Raw genomic sequence first — 24,717 nt, 5'->3', positions numbered from 1 at the left:
GTGCTGACTGATCAGGTAAGTCACATCAGTACAACAGTATAAGAATCCTTGGTTTCAACTGCTAAATAAGGTTTAGGAGAGATGAATGATTTTTCCACTGTGAGGCTTATATATCTGCAAAGAAATGTTCCTGAAGTGATACCCCAGTCATCAGTGTCTCTGATTCATGGCAGGAATTTCCCAGGAATTCACTGCATTGAAAATATAACAACTCATTTAGCCGGTACCTAAGTATTTTCAAGATGAGGTTAGTTCTGCATTAGTCAGAGTTGATGACTTTTGAAATAAGTTTAAATGGATGAAAATATAAAGGCCTTTAGCCATGTAAGATGACTTTTAATTAAAACTCAACAATCCCATGTTGAGCAGAGCATACCCAGAATGTTATAAACCTCTGCAAACTGGGCAGTATGCTGGGCTGGAGCTGAATCTCAGGACAGACACATAATCCTCCACAAATAATTAGAGCAGAAAAAGCTCCTAATCTCTTTGTTAGTCTGGCTGTGTTATTTGATCTAATAATAAACTAGACGTTAAAAAAAAACAACAACCCTCCTCATACATTTTAATTTAGACTGCACTGGGCATCTTTTAACCTGTAGTTGTTTAGCTGGTCTGTTTTGAAATTTAGGTTCCTCCTTCCCTCTGTTTTGACTTTTGCATGTGCCGTACAGATGTATGTGGTGCGAAACGCCGCTGTCCTCTGGCTGTGTAAGCACAGCATAAATACCAAGGTGTCAGAATTTGGGCCCTAATTTATGAAAGCTTTCCAGGAGGGGCTTGATTGACTTTCCACACACACTGAGGTCTCACACATCCTTGAGCGGAGCCAGCGGTCCCTGGGCTTTCCTTAACCAAGGCTACAGCTCTGCGACCCCCTGGTGCAGCTCGGCCCCTCTCCAATTTGCTGGGGGTTTGGCCAGTGACGCCAGGGATGTTTCCATACATTTTTGTGCTGCGGAAAGAGGCAGGGCGAGGAGTCACGGGCTCGCAGAGGTCACTGCCACCACACGTGGCTGTGACAACAAGTGTGGCCTTGTCCCCTGACCCGAGGTGTGGGGCCTGCTCCCTCACCGTCCACCATCTGTGTAATTGCCCATTTCCAGGCCAGTTTTCACTCCTTTTCACCTCACTGGCCCCTCACTAAACACAGCTCTCCTCACCGACCTCTTACTAAATACAATCACTTCCCAGAATTTTCAGAATCCACACACATCCCTCGCGGCTCTCAGTGGCCGGACCCCTTCTTGCAATGTGGATATTTCCCAGGTGAAATATAGCCCAGGTGAAGCCCTACCCTGACACTGCCTGTCCTTCACCTTCCCAACAGCACAGCTCTCCCTCCTCCTCCTCCTCCTCTTCGCCTCCCCCATGCCTTTCCAGCTCCTCGTCCCTCCAAACCCACTTGAAACCTGTGTGACTTCTGTGACTGAAGCCTCTGGCACAGCCGTAGCTATTACTGAGCGCACTGACGATACATAAATTAAAACAGACGTGCCGTTATTTTTCAGTACACATTTAATCTATAGAGGTAGGTCTAGGGGCGGGGGGGGTCGGCGCCGTCCCGGGGCCTAGGGCCGGGGCCGGGCCGGGCGGGGCGCGCCGCGCCGCCTCCGGGGCCGAATGGGTTTAGCGTAGTCGCTATGGCAACAGCGGCAGCCGGCGAGGTGGCGCGGGGGGTAGAGCGGCGGGCGCGCCTCCGCCCGCCTGAAGCCGGCGGCAGCGGGCGACCGGCGGCGGCTCCGCTCAACTTCGGCGAAGAGGCCGGCGTCGAGGCGGCGCTGCCCCGGCGCGGCCAGCGGCCGCTCGCCTCAGCGTCGGCGGCGGGACGGGAGCGGGTGGCCGCGGTAAGGAGGAGGGGACATCGCCGCCGGTGGCGGGCGGGTGTGCTGCTGCGGCCGTGGGACGCCCGGCGGGACGGAGGTGGTGCCGAGCGGAGGGGACCGCTGTGCGTCCTAGTCCGTGCCTCGGCGAGCCCGGGGCGGGGGTTTCCCAGTGTTGGCGTGTGTGGTTATCGCTGCCCGGCCTCAGGGGCCGCTGTGAGGGAGCGGCGGGGCTGAGGCGGGCGAGCGGCGGCTGGGAGGGGGGGGCGAGGGCTGTGAGACACCGGCCCTGCTTTAACGGTTTTCCAAAGTCCCAACTCTGTGAATTACGTTCGAAGTATCGGCTCAACTGCAGATTAGAGATCCCCACAAAGTTCTCAGGTTTCGGAGGGATTTTTAAACAGGCACCGAAGTCTGCCAAAGTGGAGAGGTTTTGACGGGTAGCTGTGTCCTCTGGAGGTACTGGACCGAGCCCTAATAGCTCCAAAGCAGGCTGTAAACCCAGCTGTTATCCCTCGTCACCAGGGCTAATCCGTACCCCAGTGTGGGTTTAAACTCGCCGTGCCAGTTTAGAGGGCTTGACTCCGAGCTACGTCCTTTCTCTGGTAGCCTCTTCCCGCGCTCCGGGTCCGTCTGTCCGCACAAGCAGGCGGGAGCCGCTGCTGCCACAGGTGAGGCGGGATGGGTGGGCAGAGCTGGGGGCCGGGGTGCTCCCACAGCCCTCCCAGACTGGGCTGGGACACGGCACCGCGGGGCTGCCTGCCTGGATTAGCCCTGGGTAACTGGTTACGTAAAGAACAGGCAATGGGGGGAGGAAAGGGGGTTTATGCTGCCTTATGCCTATGCCACTCTTGCTTAAGATCTCTCAGGTTAGACACCCCCCTGTTAAGTGTCTTCACTGTGGAAGTCCGATGTGTAGTAACCCCTGGGTGGCACCAGTAAGGTCAGTCAGATAGCTTTGGAGTTAGGGCAGTGTAACTGAGAGCAGACTATACTGTACATCTCTTAATGCTAACACATTAATTATAATCTGTCTTGAGACAGCACTCTTCACTGCTTGTATGGCTGCTCTCTGTGGATGGGCTGCAGGTGGGTCATACACCCATTGCAGAAGAGAAGCATGAGCTTTCCCAGAGCTCTGCCAGTTGCTTCCCATGCTGTATGTGATATCTACAAAGAGAGGCTTAGGTTTTCAAACTGTAAACTTATCATTCTTCTTTTGGGTGCTAATTTTAAAGCAATGGGTTTTTTTAAGTAACTCCTGTCACAAGGACCAAACTTTAACACTGGTCTTAGTATTCTCCAGTACAGGGAAAACTCCCACATAGGTTAGTAGTTCTGCAGTGAATTGAGAGAGAGTGAGACTTTGAGGATCTCCAGTGAATATTCTTTCTGATACATACTGTAACCAAGGTTCAGTACTGAATAGAAATGTACACCTGTCTGTTAAAATGCATTCTCACCTTATGATGCAATGAGTTATCCTGCTTTCACAGCAGAATCGGTCCTCAGTCTGGATGGAGAATGCACATCTCACCCATCCATTTTCACAGCACTCAGTCTGGTCTACGCCACAATATATGAATAAAAACCCCAAACTTTAGTGGACCTGAGGACTGGTGAAATATGCTTTTGGGTCTGAGTTTCAAATTCTTTATATAATTCTATAGATAAAAGTACCTGCAGTGAATGACAGTATTAGAAACTCCTGTTTGTGACATTGCTGCCCCTTTAATAATGCTGTGTAGTTACAATGACAGTAGAATAGAGAAAGATGAGCTGGGGATCTCTCTGAGTTTTAATTTTGAAAGCCTTTTGTGTTGGAGCCTTCTGTCAGATGCTGCTGCTGCTTTATTGCTGCAATACTTTTTTGTGGTTTGAGTAGTTTTAATAACAGGAAAGCTATGTGTCTGTGTTACCTTCTGAACTCTCATTTACATGGCTAAATGAGTGGTGAAGAATACTTTATGTCCCTCTCTCCTGAAACCTGTCTTTGTAGTCTACAAAGATCAAAGTAAGATACAGAACTGAAGGTGTGTTTGATCTACCACAGCAAGATAGCCGAATCTGAGCAAAAAATAGGAATTTTACTAACAAGTTAGTCAAATAGAGTAAATCTGTGTGTTTTAACTTCCTGGCTTCAGTAGGTTTAGGTAACAGTCCAGTAGAAGTTGTATATGATAGAGTGTTTTTATGGTTGCTATTAGAAAATATTGTTTAAAGCATGAGTGGGAATTTGGCATGAAAATAGTCCTGTTTCTCAGCAGATGGAACTCATTTGCTCTGATAAGTAGACAAACTGTAAAATGCTACTCTGCTTCTTAAGCAGATTTGAGCAACACCCACCTTTTTGCTTCTGCAGATAACACAAAGATTATCTTCTGTAGAGTCCCAGCCATTAGTAGAGCTCTAGGCTATTGGGCCCTTCCTTCACTTTTTCTTTAAGATCTGTGGACTGGATTTGCATCTGGAGTTAATCAACACAGGTCTTTTATTTATTTCAGTGTGGCAAATCTTTCTTATATTAGTGCAGCTGTACTGTAGATAATGAAGCTGTACCAGTTATAGCAGCTACCTCTTCTCCTCATGTTTTGCCTAGTGATTGAAAAATACCTTTCACATTCATACCTGAGCTTGGAGCCCAGTTCATGCTGAATTCTTGTTTGCTTATCCCTCTTGCAATCAAAGTGCAGATGTAAAATGCATCTGAAAGATTGAAGCTCTAAGAATGTTTTACAAACTACACAAATGCTGGGGAGGTAAGAGCAGTATTTTTCAAGTGTTGTCAATTTTAAAGAGTTTCATTACAAAAAATCTTTTGAGGGCTACTAGCTGTAGAAAATGTGACATACCCATGTATACCATAATCATTGTGGTATTTTCAAAAGGCGACTCTAGCTTTCCTTTGGTAGAAATGGTACCACTTTTGTTTCTCTTTTGTCTTGCAGCACCTTACGGTATGCTCTGACTGTCCTTCTGTTATGCTGCCTAGAGGTGATTTTTACACTTGTGCACATCCACGAATGGCTTCGGTGACTTGTAACTCTCTGTGGCAATTACAGTGGACAGAGAGCCAGCCCATTTCTATAATGCTGAGAATGCAAACTCTGCTGGAGAAAAGCTAATATGGAAATTAGACTGTATGCCAAACGGCAGCATGGTTCTCACACATTTTTGAGAGCACTTGTCATTTAGGAGCCGACTCGGGCAGCAGCAGGAGCTGTCAGCCTGCAGCAGGCTGGTCGGACCACGAGCCCTGCCCTGCTAGGGGCAGACAGGCATTACCTGGAATGCAGGGGCCTGCTGGGTGCCACAGTGCCTTGTCACCGTTAGCTCACCGCTGTGAAGCTCTTTTTGCTGTCCTTAAACAACTGCAGCCATGAAGCCTTGACAATAAATCAAGTTTCATTTAAAGTGTTGGCTTGATCCCCTATACTTATGTTATTCAAAACTCCTTGCTACTTGTTACAGAGTTCTGTCCTGGATATATTTCAACCACTGTGAATTTTCTTTTGTCCAGAAATAGCTTGTGTCCGTCACAATAAGAGAATCAGTATGGTCATAAAGCGAAACACAGGTTCTCTGCTGTGGTCTATAACCAGACCCCAGAGTGTCCCCACGAGTTCTCTCTCTTTATTCTGCAGGCTAAGGTGAGGAATGCTGCTGTATTAATCTAATAATATTTGCATTGCTTTTAAGTTTCTTGATTGAAAAGCTTTATCTACTGCTTTTTCAGCGTTATTTGCCTCATAGCAATTTTGGGAGATAGATGTCTGAGGTTATAATAATTTCCATGGCAAGTAGCTGTAAATACCATAGCCTTCCGTGTCACTAAACAGGGAGGGAGATTCCAGACAGATAGGAAGTAGGGTTCTTTGGGCCCTGGTAAGGTAAAAGTCTCTGTGTGGAGAGCATAATGGTAAGTGACTGCAAAAAGTGGTGGAGAACAGAGATTCTTTTACAAAGCTATGGTGGACTATATAAATAAAATTGAGAAGGTGTTGTCAGCAGTTTCTTAATTAGAACTTGTGAAGATTCTTTGTTTGGAACAAAATTAAAATATCTTTATCACAGGAGAAACATAATTTGGGGTTCATCTACAATGCTGTCGCTACTTACGCTGCTTCATGCAGGTATAGCTATCAGCATAGACATGATCACAAATTCTCCTAGAGAAGCTGGTTAAATGTTGCATCAGTGAGCACATACAGAGTTCAGAGATGGGTGTAGCCAAACCAGGTTTAGTCTGCCTGTGAGTTGCAGTCCAGAGAGATACTTAGATGCCCTTTGCTATCCGAAGGACACTGGACTTTTCTGGATAATGGAATCCAAACTTTACTAAAGAAGCAAATAAATAAAGAAAATATGCTCCACGGTTTCACATCATTTGTTTTCCCCATGACTGCATGTCTTTTAAAAAGTACGATTATGAGTACAATTTCGGGATGGAGCTTGTCCCACTTATTTTAGAAATAATTTTCCGTGTTTGTTACCCTTTAATCTGGCATGGGTGGAAAAAAGGTTGAATGGGTATCTTCCATGAACAAATTCTGCCTCTCTGCTCTCTGACTGTAGTAGTAACGCACTACCACCCACAAGAAGGGAGGGAAGACATTTCCCAGCTCCTCAGCCCAGTTTGTCAGTATGCTTTGCCTGGATGACAGTGGATTTCCTGCAACTCTGTCTATAGTTCACTGAGTGACAACATCTCCATTGACATCCCTGGACTTTGGTTTAGGCTCCTACTCATCCAGTCCCTTAAGACTTTTCTCCTTCTGCTCTGACACAACTGCCATACCCCTAGGACTACTGAGAGTCTGTCAGTAGTACTCCTGGATTGACAGACTGTGAAGGCAAATGCAAACCACAGGAGACTTGTCAAACCGAAGACACACCTTTATAGAGAGTCCAGCTGTAGTCTCATATTTTTATTTTTTTCCCCACAAATGCACATTTCCCACTCTCTGCCTATTCCTTTCCTGTCCTAGAGGGCGTTGGAAGCTGGGAACCGGGAAAAGGATCAATGGAAAAGGAAGTTTTATTCTCAGAAATTCATCTTACACAAGGCAAACAGGTCCTGCTGATTGACTCATGGTTTACCAGAAAGCAGCCCTGCTGTAACAAGTCTTAGCAAGTGATGATCTAGCCTGCAAGAGCCTGATGGAGACTGATGTCTGTCAGGTTACGTGAAGAGCCTCCAGTTGGCCAAAAAACAGCCGGAGAGCAAACTACAGAAACATACTCCCTTCGTTAGTATGAGCTAGGAAAGGCTGAAATTCTGTTTTAAGAAGGTGAGAAAACAAATAAGGCATGTGGACTTTGATATTCCTGACGATTCTTTGGCGCATTCTCTGGAGCAAGAAGAGGAAATCATGTGGGGAAATATGGGAAAAGGTAAAAAAGTGGAACATGAAGTGAAATTGTATGGAACGTGCTGTGAGAAGAGAATGAAGGAAGCTGTAAAGTATGTGAGGAGGAGAAAAATGCAGAAATTCCTGACAATATGGAGAATAAAAATGAGATTTGGAGAGAGGCAAAAGCCTTCTTTAGTTCTAAAGCTAACAGGAAACTTTTACATGAAAAAGCCTCAGAGGGACTTACTAACAATCACTAAAAATTGAAGAAATCCCTCAGAGGCTCTGTGAGAGAGAGATAGTGAGTTATTCCAGACTTTAACATAGCTAATGTAAATGTATGCTTAAAACTCTGTGAGGTGGTTGGTCAGACTTGCAATCAACAGCGTGAGGGGAAGGTTTGCCTTCTAGACAAAGGTCTAGGGTCAACAAGGCAAAAGTGTTGATACCCAGGTCTGTTTCTGGAGTGGAACTTACATAAACCACTCTGGCATTTTGCTTGAATAACACCAGAGTAGTTTATCAACTGGGTTATATCAGCTCCCAAGATAGCCTCTTACAAGGAATCAGAAAATGGACTAATTGTACAACATAAAGATCTGTATTCAGATAGGGCGTTTTCTCTTTCTTTTAATAATTTTAATGTGGATGCTTGCAAAGTATAAATTTGTCCTTTTGCCCAATAAGAAGGTCAGGCTGAAACTTTTGCTTTCCTTTAGTTGCCCGTATCCTGCCAACAGTCCTTTGAGTCTTTCCTAATAGGAAAGCCATTTTGAGTCATTTAATGATTAGCCTGCACATGGACCTTAAATTAAAAGCAGCAGCTACGATTAATGGAGTCCACAGTATCTTCTGCAGGCTGCAAAGACCAGTAGTGGGAAGAATGGTGGCTTGTCAAGCCTGCTAAATAGAGATGGCGAGTTTCCAACTCTCCAAAGGAGGAGATGAGGGATGAGAGATGGGGAAGGAAACAATCTCATACAAACAAGACTCCCTTAGGAACAGCCAGCACAAGCTGCCAGTGTGCATGAAATGCTTGGATAGGATTTTCCTTCATTTGAGAACAGGCCATTTAAACTGCAGATGAGTTGCTTTCCTTACTTTATACTCTTCTGACATGGAAGCAGATTTTTCAAGTAATGTATGGGAAAACTATGTATGTAAAGTGGAAACCCTATTCAGAGTCAGTGGTATCCATGCTCCCATATCAAAAGCTAATCTGCCTGTTACTATTGCTTTATGAAAGCTCTAGGACAGGGCAAAGCTCAGGTTCAGCAGACCTTGCTCAGACAGGGTATCCAAAATATTTTTCTAACTGATTGTCCTCTGCAATACCAGTGCTAGGTAAAATGGTTCTCCTCATGAAGAACTGCTTGCTTTGAGAGAGACCTGTGAGATAAAAACATAAAGGCAGTAGGAACAGCCCAGGAACATGTGAAAGCCAGCGCAGGTCAAATAAGAGCCCAGGTCTCCTTGCTGTCTTTCTCAGGTTTGACCACTAAATTCCCCTTTTGCTCCTCTTCTAATGAAACAGCCAGTGAGCTAGAAAGAGCTGGAAGGACATTCCTCAGCTTCACTGCTTTATACCAATTTACCCCTAACACCACCGAAGTCAATAGAGTTAAACCAACATGAGACCAACTCATAGCCAGAATAAAAGCAACGTAAGTAACCCTTTGCTGGTAAAATACAGAAGGGCACGCTCACCTTCATCCAGTGAAGGTGCAAATGGAAATAACGATACCTTAATTGGTCAGATACCTGTCAAAGCTTATGAAAAATTGCCCGTCACATAAACTGAAAAGAAACAGGAGACTCTTAAATCTTTTACAACAGCCTGTGGCCTGTTCTGCTACTCACTTTTGCTAGCAGAGAGCTTCCCTATGTGATACATAAGGGGTTATAAGACCAAGGAAGAGGTCTTAAGTTGTAAGGATTTTCATCCTTAATAATGTGTAATGGTGAGCGGAGGCCACCATGTAGCAAGATCCAGGTACATGTTAGGACGGTGGGATTATGGAGTTGAAGCTGTCAGCACATCCATTCCAGCCTGAGTTCATTCACGTGTCTTGGGCAAGTAAGTGAGCTGCAGGCAGCCAGAGTGCTCTGTGGTGATTTGTTAGCTGGAGTCACCCTGGCGATGAAAGCAAATGAAAGGACCTGCTGCTCCTCCTCCTACAGAGCACAGAAATGAGATAGGAAGCGGGATTACTTCCAGCAGCTGCTCGCTATGGCTGCTATCATAAGGATAATCATAGCTGATACTCCAGAGCAAAAACAATCACTAGAGTGATGTCTCGTGTATAAGCACTGTAAATTAGCAAAGATGTTAATGTTTATACAGTCTCGGAAGAGTACCTGCAGTCTTACACACCTAGGTAGCTAGATCTGTGTCCGGTGGAAGTTTTCAGCCCTTTTATGTCTTTATTCTGAAGAAAGTGGTATTGCTTGCTGGGAGAAGTAGAATATAGGACTAGAGAAACTATTCCTTTGATGCAGTTTGGCGAACTTCCTGACTCTAGAAAAGCCTAAGCATTAGACCCTGAAATTGCTTCAAACTTGGGACACTGTTCAAACTATCCAGATTTTGGAGAATTTTCCTTTAATGGTGTGATATATTTACATAATATGAACAGTTTTGAAAGAGAACAAGGCTACATTATAGCAAGTGATAAAGGCCTGAAAGCAACTGCAGTACCCTTCTCACCTGGTGCACAGTGACAATTTTACAGGCACTGAAGGCGGAATCCTACTGACCATTGCTCTTCTAGGGAGTCTGGGAGCTCCTGGCTCTCAGCTCCAGTAGGAGTACTGGGTAGTTCTGAGCTTCTGTGATTTGCATTGTCACTACAGGCTGTAGGCCCCAATGTGGCAGCTTAAATCAAAAGCATATTTTTCTTTCTTTTATGTCTGTCTTCACAGTGAGGATTTGCTCAGGCCCTGCAGAATCAGGCTCTTTAATCCATTGCCCTCATGTTAACTTTTGATGCCGTGTCCTGATTGGGCTGCTGCCAGGAGTAGCCTTTTGGTAATTCCAGCTGCAACCATTATTTGTGCCACCCCTTCCCCGGGGGCTAATGGAAGGGAGCAACAAGGCACGTAACTGTGCTCTGTGAAGAAACAGATGCTGTTTTGCTCCTGTTCAGGTCCCTAGTGCCTGCTTTGGACTTCATTGTGTTTAAATACAAATACAATAGTTAATAACTTTGTTCCATGCATTGTCCTCTTGATGTGAGTACATGAAGGGATTGGCTGGGTGGGGAGTTAATTCCATTTTTGCTGGCTGATTCGTGCAGTTTGTTCTGCCTTCTAAGTGCTGGGTAACTCCCCAGCAGCAGAAACCTCTCACTTCGAAGTAATAACAATTTAAACCTTGGTATGCTGTCACTTCCCTCAGCTCAGCCTTGGCGCTGGTGGTAGTGTCTAGGGTGTGCTCTTCCTGCTTAGCTGATAGTTGGACTTCGGTTTGTGGAAGATGGTGTAGCCTCTCCGTCTGCATCCAACACCAATTTTGCTAAATAATGATTAAGTCTCTGCCTGGCCTTCTAGTTAATGTAACTGTTGCTCCTGCCAGTACTATCTAACTGTATCTAACTGTACTGCCAGTACAGATGAGTTCCACCACTTATATGACAGCAGCAGCAAACCTATGCAGGTCACCTATCCTGCCCTCCCCCTGGAGGATCCCCTGCTGGCTAGCACGTGGCTCCCAGAAATAGTTTGACTCCATGTGCTGAGTTTTTGCATGTAGGGTGCTGCAAGGTCATGCCCTCCCATGAAGGTTCAGACAGGCGAGCCCAAGTCCCAGCTCTTCCGTGTGGGCAGGAGAATTCTTCCCCAGCCTAACCCGGAGGGAGTGAGGTATCTTTATAACTTGACTTCAGATGTAAGAATGTGACTGTCATTTTAATTACATGGTGACTGGAAGTTCAAGGGAAACTGTGCCTCTTCACCCTTTGTCTCGTCTTCCACACAAGTTGGCTGCTATGGGTGAGATTTCTGAAGGTGCTCAGCACCAACTAGTTCTAAATGGCTAATCCAGTAATGCTTTCAGGTGAAGAACAGACTCGAGGGGTGTGTGTGGGAGAATGTTCTCAGCTGAGGTGTTGATGATGGCACTGTTCTTTTTCTCTCCCTCCCTACCCTCAACCCACTCCCAATGAAGACACACAGAGCACTATGTCACTGGCATCCTGGTTCAGGTGGAATGAGGCCCCAAACCGCATTTCCCAGAGGAACCCCACAGAAATGGTCGTTGAGACGCTGATGATGGAGCTGAGCTGGCAAACCAAGCAGGCAGAGAAGCAGCAGCGAGAGCGGGAGAATGAGTATCGCAAGATCAAGACTGGGGTGGACTACGGCTGGCTGGTCAGCTACCCAAAGCAGAGCTATGATATCAGCCCAGGAGAACGGTTGCAGCTGGAGGATATGTGTACCAAAATACATCCTTCCTACTGTGGGCCTGTCATACTCAGGTACAGTAAAAGATGGGATGATACACACCTTTCCTTTCCCCCTCCCTATGATATGTGAGGGAGGAATGAGAGTTGTTAGGACCAACAGAACAAAAACTTGACATCCTGTATCATAAGTCATGGGACAGTGTCTATGTGGAAGAAGGAAATACAATGTTTTAAGTCAGTTTAACATGGTATCATTGTCTCCAAAAAGTTACTAAAATGCCTTTGTGCTCTGAGACTGACTTGAGTACTTCACGCGCTGAGCAGCCAGAGAAGCTTTATCTTGTCTGATGAACAGTTACTATTTCAGTATTGTGATGGCTTTTGCTTCAGCCTTTAGCATCTTCGAATAATTGAGGTTTAAAGGGACCTCTGGAGGTACGTACTTCAATCTCCTACTCAGAGTAGGGCCAGTTTCAAAGGTCGATGAGGTTGCTCAGGGCCTTGTCCTATCCGTTGTTGAGTATCTCCAAGGGTGGAAACAGCACAGCCTCTGAACAACCTGGTTTGGTGTTTATCCACTCTCATTGGAGCCTGCCTTCCTTAATTTAAGCTGTGCAGCAGATCTACTGAGGCACTTGTCCCCAGCGTCCAGGCTATCCGAAAGGTGTTACTGTGTTTTTCAGCCTGTGAGCTGGGTATTCCCAGAGAAAGGAGCAATTGCATGCTTCTCCCTGCCCTCCCTCCACAGACTTGACATGGAGTAGGATGCAGGTGGGGTATGCAGATGGCTTGAACAGCTAGATGCTGCTTCTGCCTTGTGCAGCATAAATGTAGACATAACCTCCTGGATTTGCTGTTGAGCCTTTCAAGTGCCAGTTGAGTAACTTTCTGTGAGAATGCCTTCAGAAATATATCTGAGCCTGCTGTATCATCCAAGCTGGAAGGAAGGGGGGTTGATTCCTTCTCTGAGAGGGTGGTTCTTCCAAGTTAAACCCGCTCACTTAGCACAGTGCAAGTGAGGAGTAGTGACTCTAAGTCCACCTAAGCCAAAGCAAAGTTGTGAAAAAGGCCTTTATAATCCACTTCCCTTGTTCCAACATGTTCTTCAGTTGGGATTAGAAAGAAGACGGTGTTGGCAGGCCATATACAGTAGGGTGCTCAGCAGCCTGCAGTGGTTCACTGCATACACTGGCACCTGTTTTCCCTTGAACAAATGAATCTACAGTTCTTCAACTACAACCATAAGCGGTTGGAAATAGCTGGTCTTACATTGGGGGTGGTCGGGAAAGGATGCCAAAGCTATCTCTCTAGCTCCCATTTTAGCCAGGGCTGAACCTTGGAAGCAAGCTGGCGTAGGACTTTGACTTTTGCAGATGTTGCCATGGTGGCAGAATCAGAGATTTGGGATCATTCAGTGGCCAGCTTCTCTCCAGTGGAAGTTTGCTGGAAACAGCACCTGCTTTGTATTTGTCTAACTCTGAGCTATGCTGTAAACAAGTCACTACAAACCCCTTGGGGTTCAGAGTTATTTTCACCATCCCCAGGGCCACTGAGTAAGGCTTGTCTGGCAAATACGTTATTTCCATGAGAGCAGGTTTCAGTTGGTGGAGCTGAGAGGCCCCAAGGTTCATCATCTCCTTCAGAAGAGAGTATTAAGCTGAGCTTTATGCAACTTGCTGCTGCTCTGCTTCTTTTTTTTTTTTTTTTTTTAAACTGAGATCATGCAAGATGTGTGATTCAGTGCAGCTTGTAGTGGTTGTTCACTGCTCAGTACTCAGCATACTGTTGACAGTAGATAAACATATTCGGCAACATTGGTGGGCTCTATGTGGGCAGAACTGAAAAAGGATAAAACCATCCTCTTAAAAATCCTCTTATAAATTGCTATTATAGGCCATCTAAATTGTATTACAGTGAGATTCAAGAAGTGGCATGTTTTTGTTTGTTCCATACTATGCAGTTTGCATGGTTAGCAGAGCCACATTAAACAAATGAGAGTTGCATAACCTTTGCTGGTTCAATTCCGTGATTGAGAAGGGAATGTCATAGCCACAAAAATGGCAGAATTGGATTGGGTTAAAGGTCTGTTTGATCTGATGTGCAACCTGTATAACAGCGTAAGGAAAAAAGAACAAGGCAAGCAAATACAACGGTATGGACAGTTACAGGATCTTGTGTACAGCCTCCAACTTACTGTGCCTTGTAACTTGGAGACTTTTGGAGCCAGAAGTGGTCCTTCTGTCCGTAATTGCCCTACGTGGCTTTTTCAGTAGTTTGTTTAGATTGTGGGCTTTTGCTTTTCTTTTACAAACTCACGTAAACTTTTGGCATTTGTGGCACCCCATGGCAGAGTTCCACATCTCAGCTACAACTCTGCTGTAGAAAACTGTATTTTGCATGTCTTAAACTAACATGTACTAGTTAATTTGATAATACCTTCTTGTGTTGCAAATGTGAACAGTTGACCCCTCTTCTTTTCTGTCTTCTAACCGAGAGCCCTATGGTTCAGAAATCTTCATTGACGATGTGGAAAGAATGGAAAAGAATGGGGCTTGCCACGCTAGGAGCTGAAAATGTACAGAGAAATAAGGAGCATGCAATCTAACTAAAAGACAGCCAAAATTGGATAAATGCTCCTCTCAGAAAGTGAGATAACATGGAAACTTCCCCTAAATTGCACAAGATGAGTATAACAGATATTCAACTGAAATCTTCACATTTCCACTGAAGTACTTTAATCACAAGATCATTGTGCTGCTTCCTGAATACCCTGTGACTTTCTAATCTATAGTAACTTCTAGAAAAAGCTTCCACCAAAAAAAAAAAAGTCTACAAGCTTGCAGTTGGAAATTCAAATGCAGAGCACGTACCTTACTGAAGCCCTTGGTTCTGTCTGAAATATTAAGCTTGGTCCTTCCCCTTCCATCTTAGGCATCTGAAAAGCTGAAGTCCTTTTTGATGTACTCGACAAGCATGTCATATTTAAATAACACAAGTAGAATGCATCTTGCAAGACTGCAGAGTTTGTTTTGTTTGTGTCATGCAAGGTCTCCTTCTTTGTGAGATTCTAAGCTCAGAGTCAAAGCCAGAACAAAACATTTTTGTATGAGTTGTCAGAGATGTCACTTCATTCTCCAAAGGTCTAAATGATTATCAGAATTTTTCTGTAGCTAGTCACATCTGTTGAGAGGCAGAGTTTCTACAGATTTGTTTCTTTAGATGTGGAGGAGGCTGGAAAGCATGCTGGAGCATTTCTTAAATGGGAGGGTTTTTTTCAGATCCAGTTTGCCTGTTTTGTATTTTGGATCAATAGAAACTTTTCTTTGAGTCTCTTGAAATTCTGAAGGATTCAAGTATACTGCAAATACCATCAGATATGATTCACCTCATACAAATAGAGCTATTGTATTCAGGTGTAACTCAGCTTTAGGTTACTGGGTTGGAGATCACTGACTATATTTAAAATTAAATCCTGGAGCCATTTGAACGAAATGACAGTGATTTTAGTGAGGTCGTTAGTACCTAACTGCCATGGTTAAACTGAACAAGTAGACTAGTAGCTTGCTAATACAAAATGCCAGTTTTACTCAGAGCTTTAGCTCTAAGCAGAGCTAGTTATGGTCTGTGTCATTTCTTTCAGTTTCAGCAAAAGCGAAACAGTGGGTTTATGTCCTTCTCTGCCCAGAGAGAAACAAACAAAAAACCTAATATGGAAACGTAAACCTACATTTTGGTCTTGCGTTGTTAATACCACAGGCTAAGGACTGTAATTTTCTAGGGATTGCGCATCGCTGATGTGGACTTCCTAGTATGCTTGAATGTAAGACAAATGACTAAAATCGGAAATGGGTTAATTTACAATTATGAGCTTAAGTTTAAGGTGATGTGACGTGAGTGTTGCAGTTAGTGTGAACTCCTTTGGAAGCCAAGTAGCCTTCTCTAGCAAAGCTGTACAATATAGACAGAATTCCTGCTCAAAATATAGATTCAGGAGTCAGCAGTTAATTATTAACACTAAGCACCCCACATTTTCTTCAGATGACTAAAGCTACTTAGAGCTCCCAGTTCAGACAGGCACTCAGGAATACAGTGAACTATAAGCATATTGTTTAAGTCCATGAACTTCCATTGGATTTAACAGGTCTTTAAAGTTCAGGCTGTACTTAGGAAACCTGCTGAACTGGGGACCTACAGAGTAACAGGCAGGTGACAGCACTTTAAAAAAAGCAGTGCCACTATGAACCAAGCGCAGCCAGATTCTTAAAATCTAATGGCCATATGAGGAAACTGAAGGGTCACAATTTAAAGAACAGATTTGTTTGAACTGCGATTAAAACACCGCCTGGATTGGGGAATGTGCTTTTCCCTGTGTGTGCATATACATGCTTCCCAGGCTTCTGTGCTGGCTCAAGGTGAGTTTTGTTGACAGTCACGTCTAAGACTGCGTGACTTGCATGATATACCTGGTTATACATGATATACATGATACAGGTTAGCTACCAGTAGCATCACAACTTCTTTCACAAATAAGATAGATAGGTATACTTTTCTGATGAGTAAGGAAGCCCTGCTGAGGGATTTCTAGATATAGCTGTGCAGTTGCCTAGTTTGAAATTATTCCATGCAAAAGTGTAAGGGCGTTCACCTGTGTTAGAAGATAGGTGAGCTTTGTGCAAGTTTGTGCTTAATTCCACTGAGCAGCTTTGTGTGGAGTTTGTTTCGCAGGATACAAGCCCATATTCCTTGATTACAGTGGTTTTACTGTTTCTATATGTTGCGTGTTTTGTGCAGAGAGCAGCCTGCTGGATCATCCAGCACATCAGCTGTTTTCATTGATAGCTGGGGAAAATGGCTTCAGTTATGTGTAGGTGGCTGTAGAAAACATCATCTATTTTGCAAGACAGACTGGATTAACTAGACCTCAGCCCCTGATAACCTGTCCATCCTTTCTGCCGAGAAATATTTGTGGCATGCACACCTTTTGGTGTGCATACGTAGGCTGTCCCTTATATGAACGTGCTGGTACCGAAGTTATGTGGGCATTAATAAAGGGGCAAAGTTAGTTCATCCTACTGGGGGAGAGGAAAAGCCCCACTTTCCCTTCTCCATCTGAATGAAAGCGCCTTTTCTTGGGGTGACAGGCAGACAGTCTGTTGAATTGCTTTCCCTTTGTTTCTTAGACCTGCTCAAATCCATATGAAGTAGTTATTGTGTTGGTCCTGAAAAGTCAGAGATAAATCTTAGGAGCAAAAGCAGACTTCACAAAACAATTCTTGCTGCCATACCTAAGGAGAGTGCAAACTGGTAGACAGCTATGAAGGTGGAAATTTACAATGATTTTAGAAAACTATTTCAGCTAGATTAGTTGGGAGTGTTATTTGCAGCACAGGACATTAGCATTAGAGCTCTGTGCTCGGGTGGAAAATTTGCCATCGTACCACTCATCTTCCCTCTTGTTTCTGGAGCCAGTCACTGGTCCAGTCTGACACATGCTGCTCTGGAGCCACAATCCAGCAGTGTGACACACACCCTCTAAAAGTGGAGGCAGTGATGAAGCCTTTTGAGTGCACAATTTCCAATACAAAAGAAGAGGATAGATATATATAGATATATATAATATGCCAGCATCTCTTTAAAATACACATGGAGATAAAAAACTGGAATGAGTCATTCGGTTCACCTCTGCAATAAAAATCCTTTGAAGGTGCTTTCCCTGGTATAATAATAATAATGTTACGAAGACTTGGGTTTTGATGGACTCATCTGTCTCTCTTTCTGACTAGGATAAAGGGAAAGACATATTTATTGTGAAAACTGTATTTTTGGCTCTTTGATAATGCAATTGAAGTGCCTCCTCAGAAGGGAGAATGGATGTTTGCAATGTACAGCAAATCTGTTACCACTGTTACGTGCTAAACCTCAGCAAGACCTAGTCTCTTGCTCTTGCAGGCTCTGCACAATTCAGTTTAGCATCATTGTCTAAGTACTTATGACCAGTGTGAACTACAGTGCCTCAGAGGCTTTTTGCACCCAAATGTTTAAAGTTTAGAGGGGTTTTTTTTTGGGTGGGGGGAGGGAGAGGTGGGGTGGAGGAAGGAGATCAGGAATTCATCCAAAGCAATTGAAATGGTTAAGGAACATCTCAGTGACTTTGGCCGGTTTTGTGTCAAACTCCTCTAGCTTTACCCTGAAAATGACCAGTGCTGATACTGAGTTCCCTCAGTGTGCAGTACTGCTGTCACCACAGCTGCACACAAAGCTGCCAATGCGTGCTGTGAGAGAAGCACACTAAAATATCTGGCACCAAGCATGATGTTAAGGTGTATGTCTAATACCAGGCCTCCACAGTAAAAGTCAAAAGGCATAAATGTACAGAGTCTTTTTGGTTTATCTCTGTCTTTCTTTCTGTCCTTACTATCTTGGGTACCCCTTGGTACATAATTAAGCAGTACAATTCCATAGTGCACTAAACTTCTTGTTACCTTCCTAGGGGTTATCAAAAAAACCAAGAGGCGGAATCTTATTCTACCAGCTTCTGCTGTGTTAGGCTCATTTACAAGCAATCCTACTGTTTTCCATCCTTGGCCAGTTCTGTTGCAGAAAAATATCAAAATGCTTACAGATCTTATATGCTTTAGCTTCAATTAAGTAAAAATACCTGGATTTTCGTGAAGTACTAGTTTAGCTCTGTGTCTGCTTGTAGATATAATTTCTATGTTAAGAACTTCATATTCATTAGAAGAGTAGCTATATTACTATCTGTCATAAACACATACTATTATGGAACAGCTAGAATCTCTATGTGACCAGTGTGTGAGCCTTGGGAGTGGATCCCATGCTCTCCAGACTGGAGACCAAATCATTCAACCAGGTGTCAGGAATGCTATGTTCTATTCTTGGCCCAGACAGTGACCCACTCAGTGACTTCAAGAAAACTATCCTGCTCTGCATCTCATCTTCCTCACCTGCAAAATAAATAGTGGTAATTCTTCACTTCCCTGGTGTTAAGCTAGCTTAAAATATGTCAAAAAAACATTTTGAGCTCTCTGCTGAGAAGGCACTGGAGTAATTCACAGTTGTCTAGCTACCGCATCATGCTGCCAATCAAGGTGTTATCAGCTGACCCAGTCCATTACCTTACAGAAACCCATAGAAGGATGAAATAGCACTTCACTGAAATTTAAGTACTGATGGACTATCGAACATATAACAAAGGACAATTTTACAGGATTTTTGTTTGTCTAGCGGCCATTGGGTAATGCTATGGGGAACGAGTACCGGAAACAGGGGAAATCTAGTGGGACTTTCCCTGGTTTATCCTCAGGTTCTGGAAAGCAGCAGTTCAGGGACTACTTGAACAAGGATTTGGACGATCACATTTAATCAGCAGTGATGAGGGTATTTCCCGCAAACTTGGCTAATCATTTTGTTTCTTAAGCTATTGATAGCACTGAGTTCTGATTTAATAGGTGTTGTGTGAAAAAAGCACTTCCTTCAGTTTCAAACTTGCCACCTTTTAGCTTTGTTTGCTGCTCCCTATTATTTCATATGCTTATGAGAAGCAGTGATTCATTGCTTCCTTACATTCTCAGGCTTGCTTGTGATTTTAGAGACCTTGAGCGTATCTTCATGGCCCCTCCCTGTTGTTGTTCCCTGCAGTCCAGGGAGTTCCATTTTGCAGGAGAGTGCAAGTTCCAAGCCTAGCACAGTGACTTGGCAGCAATCCCTAATTTGATGTTTTTAATCAACGTTGTGCCTTGGCTGTGCTTTCAGATTCCGGCAACTCATTGCTGAATATGAACCAGAAGTGCAGGAAGTATCCCGGCTTTTCCGCTCTGTCCTGCAGGAAGCTGCAGAAAAGATCAAAGAGGAGGAAGAAGCCAAGAAGCTTGCCAGGCAATGGAACACAAAGAACAAAACCAGCCTCTCCTTAACAACATTTAAATCCCGGTCCAGGATTTCCCCCTTCATCAGTGACATCAAGACCATCTCTGAGGATGTGGAACGGGGTACCCAGCCCACCAGAAGGGTTTGGAGCATGCCAGAATTTCGGAATGCCAAGGATTACTGACTCTATACTGAACAAGGTTTTTAGACAGTGATCTTTCAAAATCCCTGTTAACCCTTTTTTTAGCTCTACTGTCTCTTCTTTGTTGCAACTCTCTCTTCCTGCCTGTCTCTCTCTTGGAAGTTATGTCCATAGTAACTGCTACTGATGCCCGCGGTGTGTGACATGATTTATTACCAAACATGCTAGCCTTTCCTTTAATTTAGTAGCTATTCAGTAACCTTAAGGGCAAGGCTCACTTACTATCTCATTTTTATTACTGCTTTCTTGTGGAAAATGAATTAGTTTTGTGATGTCTGTCTTTTCCTTTCACCCTCCCCCCCAGCCTGGATGTAGTTATCTATAAAAGCTTTTGGCCCAAGCTAGTGAGAGCTGCTGGCTGGAGCAATCTTGCTGAAAGCAAGATAGCCACTTACATAAGTAAGGCTTGCAGGATTAGGCCTGTAAGTTAAAGCTAGTATCTGATTTGGAACCGAACTTCCTTTTCCAACTAATAACCCTCCTCACTGCTACAGGAAACTTCACAGGTAACCTCAGCACTGCTCTTGATCAGCTTTTTGCTGGCAATTTGCAACCCAACCTGAATAGAAACAGACCCAAGCTTTTTGAGATGAAAGACCAATATTATTCCACAGCAACCAGTTTATGCATGCTCAGGTTTCTTGGGTATTTTTTCTTTTGTGCAGGCAGAACCCCCTGAACCTTGCACCTGCAGAGTAGATAGAAACTTAACAACCTGCTGTATAGATATACAGGTGGATACATCAGTGCTGTGTCAAATGCTGTTCGTGGTCCTCAGTGTTCTGTGTTGCTGAGGTAAGTGCTCCACCCCGCATCCCAGTAATAATTCAGTGGGCTGAAATGAATGTTTATGGCTAAGCCTGAAAGAGTACCGAAGTATAGTATCAATGTGTAGAGAAAGTACAGAGAAGGGAATCAGCACTCATCTACAGGGCTCTTTGTACAGTTGCAATAGTTGAGATCATTTTAACAAGCCGCTGCTTTGAGTGACTGAAGGGCTCTGGCAGATTAAGTTTTGTTCCTTCAGTCTTCTCTCACGAGTGCTCAAAGGAGAGCTTTCCAGTCCCTCTCACAGGCTGATACTGTTGGCCAGTGAGCTGATACTATTACAAAAGAATCTTTAATGCAAACTGAGTAGCTTGTAGGCCAGCATGGCTCTGCTGAGACCTTGAAGAAACAGGAAAATGCCACTGAGGAAAAGCTACTGGGGCCCTAACTCAGCATCTGTAGGGAGAGCTCTCACCAGCAAAGGAAAGCAAATGGCATGCTGTGAAAATTACGGGTCCTGTAGAGAAGTCAAGAGCTAGGATGCTTTGTGGTCACCAACAGGAGATGGGGAAGGAAGAGAGGGATTTCCCTGGATGACTAGCTTGTGGGGAATCATCCCAGTGGGGTATAGCCTCCTGCAGGACCCTGTAGCTTTGTTGTTCCTTTGCCTGTTTCCGACTCTTTTCCCTGGGGAACTTTGCAGCAGCATGTGGGTACTACAGCCAAGATAAAACCCTTTGAAGCTGTGCCAATTCTGGGAAGAATTCCAGCACATGAAATCCATCCTAGAGTAGAAATGTGCAGTTTCTTCCAGAGATGGGGGAGAGCAGCATAAAACAAAGATCAAGATCAAACCTGTAAGAGCTCTCTAAGACTGTGAAATTCTGGCTCTTCCTCTCTCCCCTCTGGGCTATCTAAGATTGAACACAAGGTTTTCTTACTAGTACCAGGCTGTAGTTTCTAGTCCTTTGGTAAACTCTCCTGCCAGCAACCCCCCAAGGGACAGAAAGCAGAAGCTCACCTTTAATCAAAAACTCAGGGCTTCCAATTACAGCATCCAGTTTGGGACGGGCTGTTTCAACTCTAGGTCAATGAGGGAGAGTTTAAAGCCTTCTGACAATCAGGTTGGTGTTTTTCAGCTGTATGTCCTTGTGAAGTAATGTGATTGTGTATATGAAGTAAAAACATAGGCTTGACATATTTAGCATAGCCTTAGCTGCCTAGAAGATGTGGGATCTCTAGCAAGGGATCACCACAATTTGCAGAAAAATCCTTCTTTGGAAAAAAATTAACCATCTTTTTTAAAATATATTTCCAAGCCACTGTATGGTACTGAATGCTGAATGGATTTCATGCTATAGCTCTGTAATAATTTTATTTGCACTCACATTCTATTTTGACACCTTCAGTATTGACTGTATTGATGCAATATTTGATGGACTGCTGGGAGAGACAGGACATTCTGACACACTGACATAAAGCTCTTTGTTACAGCACAGTGTGTGTAATGTGCTTGCTCTTTCTTAAGGAGAATCCAGAGGAACTCGCTTCCCTACCCCAACGTACAAAGCCAAGGAAATCACTTAAAGGCTGTTCATGCTGTCACAGCATCCTGTGATCACACTGTGTCCTTCATTAACCATCTCCAGCCAGCAGATACCATTCTTGTTTAACAGCCAGGAAAGGGAGACAAATCTGACCTTTGGTCAAAGCCATGTATGTTATGGAGGCCAGGCTGCAGCAGTGCCTGCGACAGCTGTTGTGCCTCAACTTACCTATAAATTCTATTTCCAGAATAAAATGTATTCCAAACTTTTAAATGGTATTATTCTCCATGTACCTCTTCAGCAAGTTACACTTGGCTCACGGTAGTGTCTAATGATAAAGGGCTATTCAGATACCAAGCTAATAAGGTTTCTATTCTTACTACATGCTATCTGTTACTCTTAAAGGTATAGCAGTAGTCTCATGTTTGCCTGTAGCCAGCTGCCTGGAGACTGACTGTGATCTTCTGCATTGTGTGTGCACCGGCAGGTACTGAAGCAGAGCTGGGGAGGTGATTAGGATGCATGACTGATGCACTCTGCTTGTGGTGCTCATTCTTCTTCGGAATGCTGTAGACAACCATAAATGATCCTTTGGTCACAGAACATGGCAACAACTACGCACCCATGTTTGCCTTGTCCTAATTCCACATTTTGTGTGGCTAAGTTAGCATTTTAGTTGAAATCAGGAGCATGCAACTCATGACTGCCACCACCTACTGTGCTACGGGCCGTGGCACTGGGCAGGCAGTGGGAAAACTAGATTGCTTTTGGATGAAGCTAACCCAAATGATCCACTGCAGCTGGATCACAGACCATAAAGCTGGGCTAATACTGGTCTGAAATAAATCCTCATGAAACTTGTACTGTGTGAACACCAGGTCCTCACTGACAACGGCCTGACTCTACAGCTCTGCTCTTCCTGGGCTGCGCTATTTGCTTGTGTAGAAGAACCCCCCACATTTCTACACAGCCCTGATGAGACTCTGATCTGTTCTTAGCCCTTCCTGAGAGCTAGTCCAGTGTCTTCATTCTTTAAGAAGAACAACAAGTGAAATAGCAGCACAATATCACAAACAAACAAACAACTGAATAAGGATCATTCTAAATCCTCAATCCTTCTCTTAAAACTGCAGGTTTTGGTATCAGCCCAGAGCATCACTGTTGCCCTGTTGCTGAGAGTGCTATGCTGTCTAAAGGATATCGTTACACCCAAGAAAAAGCAGTCCTAGACTTACTATACATTCTAAAAAGTAATGGCAACACCTCTACAGCAGCTCAGCTGCACTGCTCAGCTTCAAGGGGCTAACGCTCCTCAGAGTCACTACTCACCTGGGAGAGACTGTGCAGCCCTGCTTCTGTGACTTCTACAGACGAGCCTGGCCCACAGGCTGAGGTAGCCAGCAAAGGTGTGCAGGAGGTGAGGTTCCTCACCCATATCAGCATATAGCTCAGACAGCTATCACGCCGTGGGGAACTGGAGTAAGCTTCACAGGAAATACCTGTCTGCTGAGATTACACTGTTTATACATTTCATCACAGAACCTCAGAAAATTAAAGCAAAGCTGTGAAATACAAAACAATTTTTTGTACTTCTTGTCTTTAATTAAAGATCTCCTGAAATATAATCTGTCCACATCTAGCCAAACACAACAGCTGGTCCACTGCCCTACTGTACACTGTGTAGGTATCAAAGGAGGAAGACAAGAATAGTAAAGGCACTTGATATAAACAAAAAAACCCCATCCTCTCTCTACTGGCTACAAATGCAGCTGCCTACCTTCTATCTTGCTACCTCTACAAAGAGATCCCAAGATTTAAGGTGATAAATAACCAGGATTAAACAACTGCAAAGGTCTGAAATTCTCTGAAACTAAGTGGTTTACAAATACAACCTTGAATTGAAGTCTGCATCAACATGCTTCCAAGCACATCTTACATTGAAATGAGAAGATATAAGCAACAAAATGGATGTTTTATCTCCAGATACTTTTCAGTCACTTCTATTGATTCTGTACCTGATCCTGGGTACTAGAACACCTTAATATTAGTAGATGGCCCCAGATGGCTCAGGGATCCCTGTTATAAGCATCATATATGCAAAGCATGCATATGTTAAACAAAAGGAAGTAATTTTTTTTCACCACACAAAGTATTACTGAAGTATGGATTGCCTCACTCAGCGTATTCTGGAGATCAGACAGACGAGTGGTTCCAAAAGGGGACTACACAAGTTCAGAGGGTTAGTAAACCACAGTAGCCAGGATGCAGCCTACAGCACTTGCCAGAAGCCGCCAGCACTTGACAAGCAAATCTCTCTGTGTTGTTGCTTACGCTGCTTCCCCAAAACATTGCTATAGGCCTCTCCAAGGAGGAAGACTATGGACAGCTAGGCCTTGACTGCATGGCCATTCTGATATTCCTGTGTTCTGCTGACCTCCCTGAAAAAGGATTGTAGTTTTGCCCCAAAAGCACTCTGAGAAGCACTAGACTGCATGAGTAAAACCTTTTTTGGTTGTGCCCTGCAATACAGGCAGGGCTATTAAACCTCCCTCAGTTCTACCCACCTGTGCCAGGCAGAGACATCGTAATTTCGGCGCCTGCCTTCCCCTGATACTGCTGTCTGTGCCATGGGCTGTCAGCACAAGGGATCTCTTGTTCCCTTTGTATGATCAGACAAGCCACGTTTCAAGCCGGCTTATATCAGAAAGATACTGTGCTGGCCCTGAGAGTTAG

The 24,717-nt window shown here is 44.2% G+C and overlaps 1 protein-coding gene across 1 annotated transcript; it reads left to right on the top strand.

Annotated features, from left to right (window-relative positions):
- The first annotated feature begins 1,715 nt into the window (after window positions 1–1,715).
- On the top strand, window positions 1,716–20,464 carry RD3 (RD3 regulator of GUCY2D). Its single transcript, XM_074168039.1, has 4 exons — window positions 1,716–1,847; window positions 11,343–11,652; window positions 19,354–19,667; window positions 20,335–20,464. The coding sequence occupies exons 2-3, from the start codon at window positions 11,357–11,359 to the stop codon at window positions 19,649–19,651; spliced, it is 594 nt and encodes a 197-aa protein (XP_074024140.1). The 5' UTR covers window positions 1,716–1,847; window positions 11,343–11,356; the 3' UTR covers window positions 19,652–19,667; window positions 20,335–20,464.
- Window positions 20,465–24,717: the final 4,253 nt, after the last annotated feature.

This window comes from Numenius arquata, chromosome 2 (genome assembly GCF_964106895.1).
Source record: "Numenius arquata chromosome 2, bNumArq3.hap1.1, whole genome shotgun sequence".
Classification (NCBI taxonomy): domain Eukaryota; kingdom Metazoa; phylum Chordata; class Aves; order Charadriiformes; family Scolopacidae; genus Numenius; species Numenius arquata.
The sequence above is the reverse complement of the archived record's forward strand: the minus strand, read 5'-3'. Positions and strand labels throughout refer to the sequence as shown.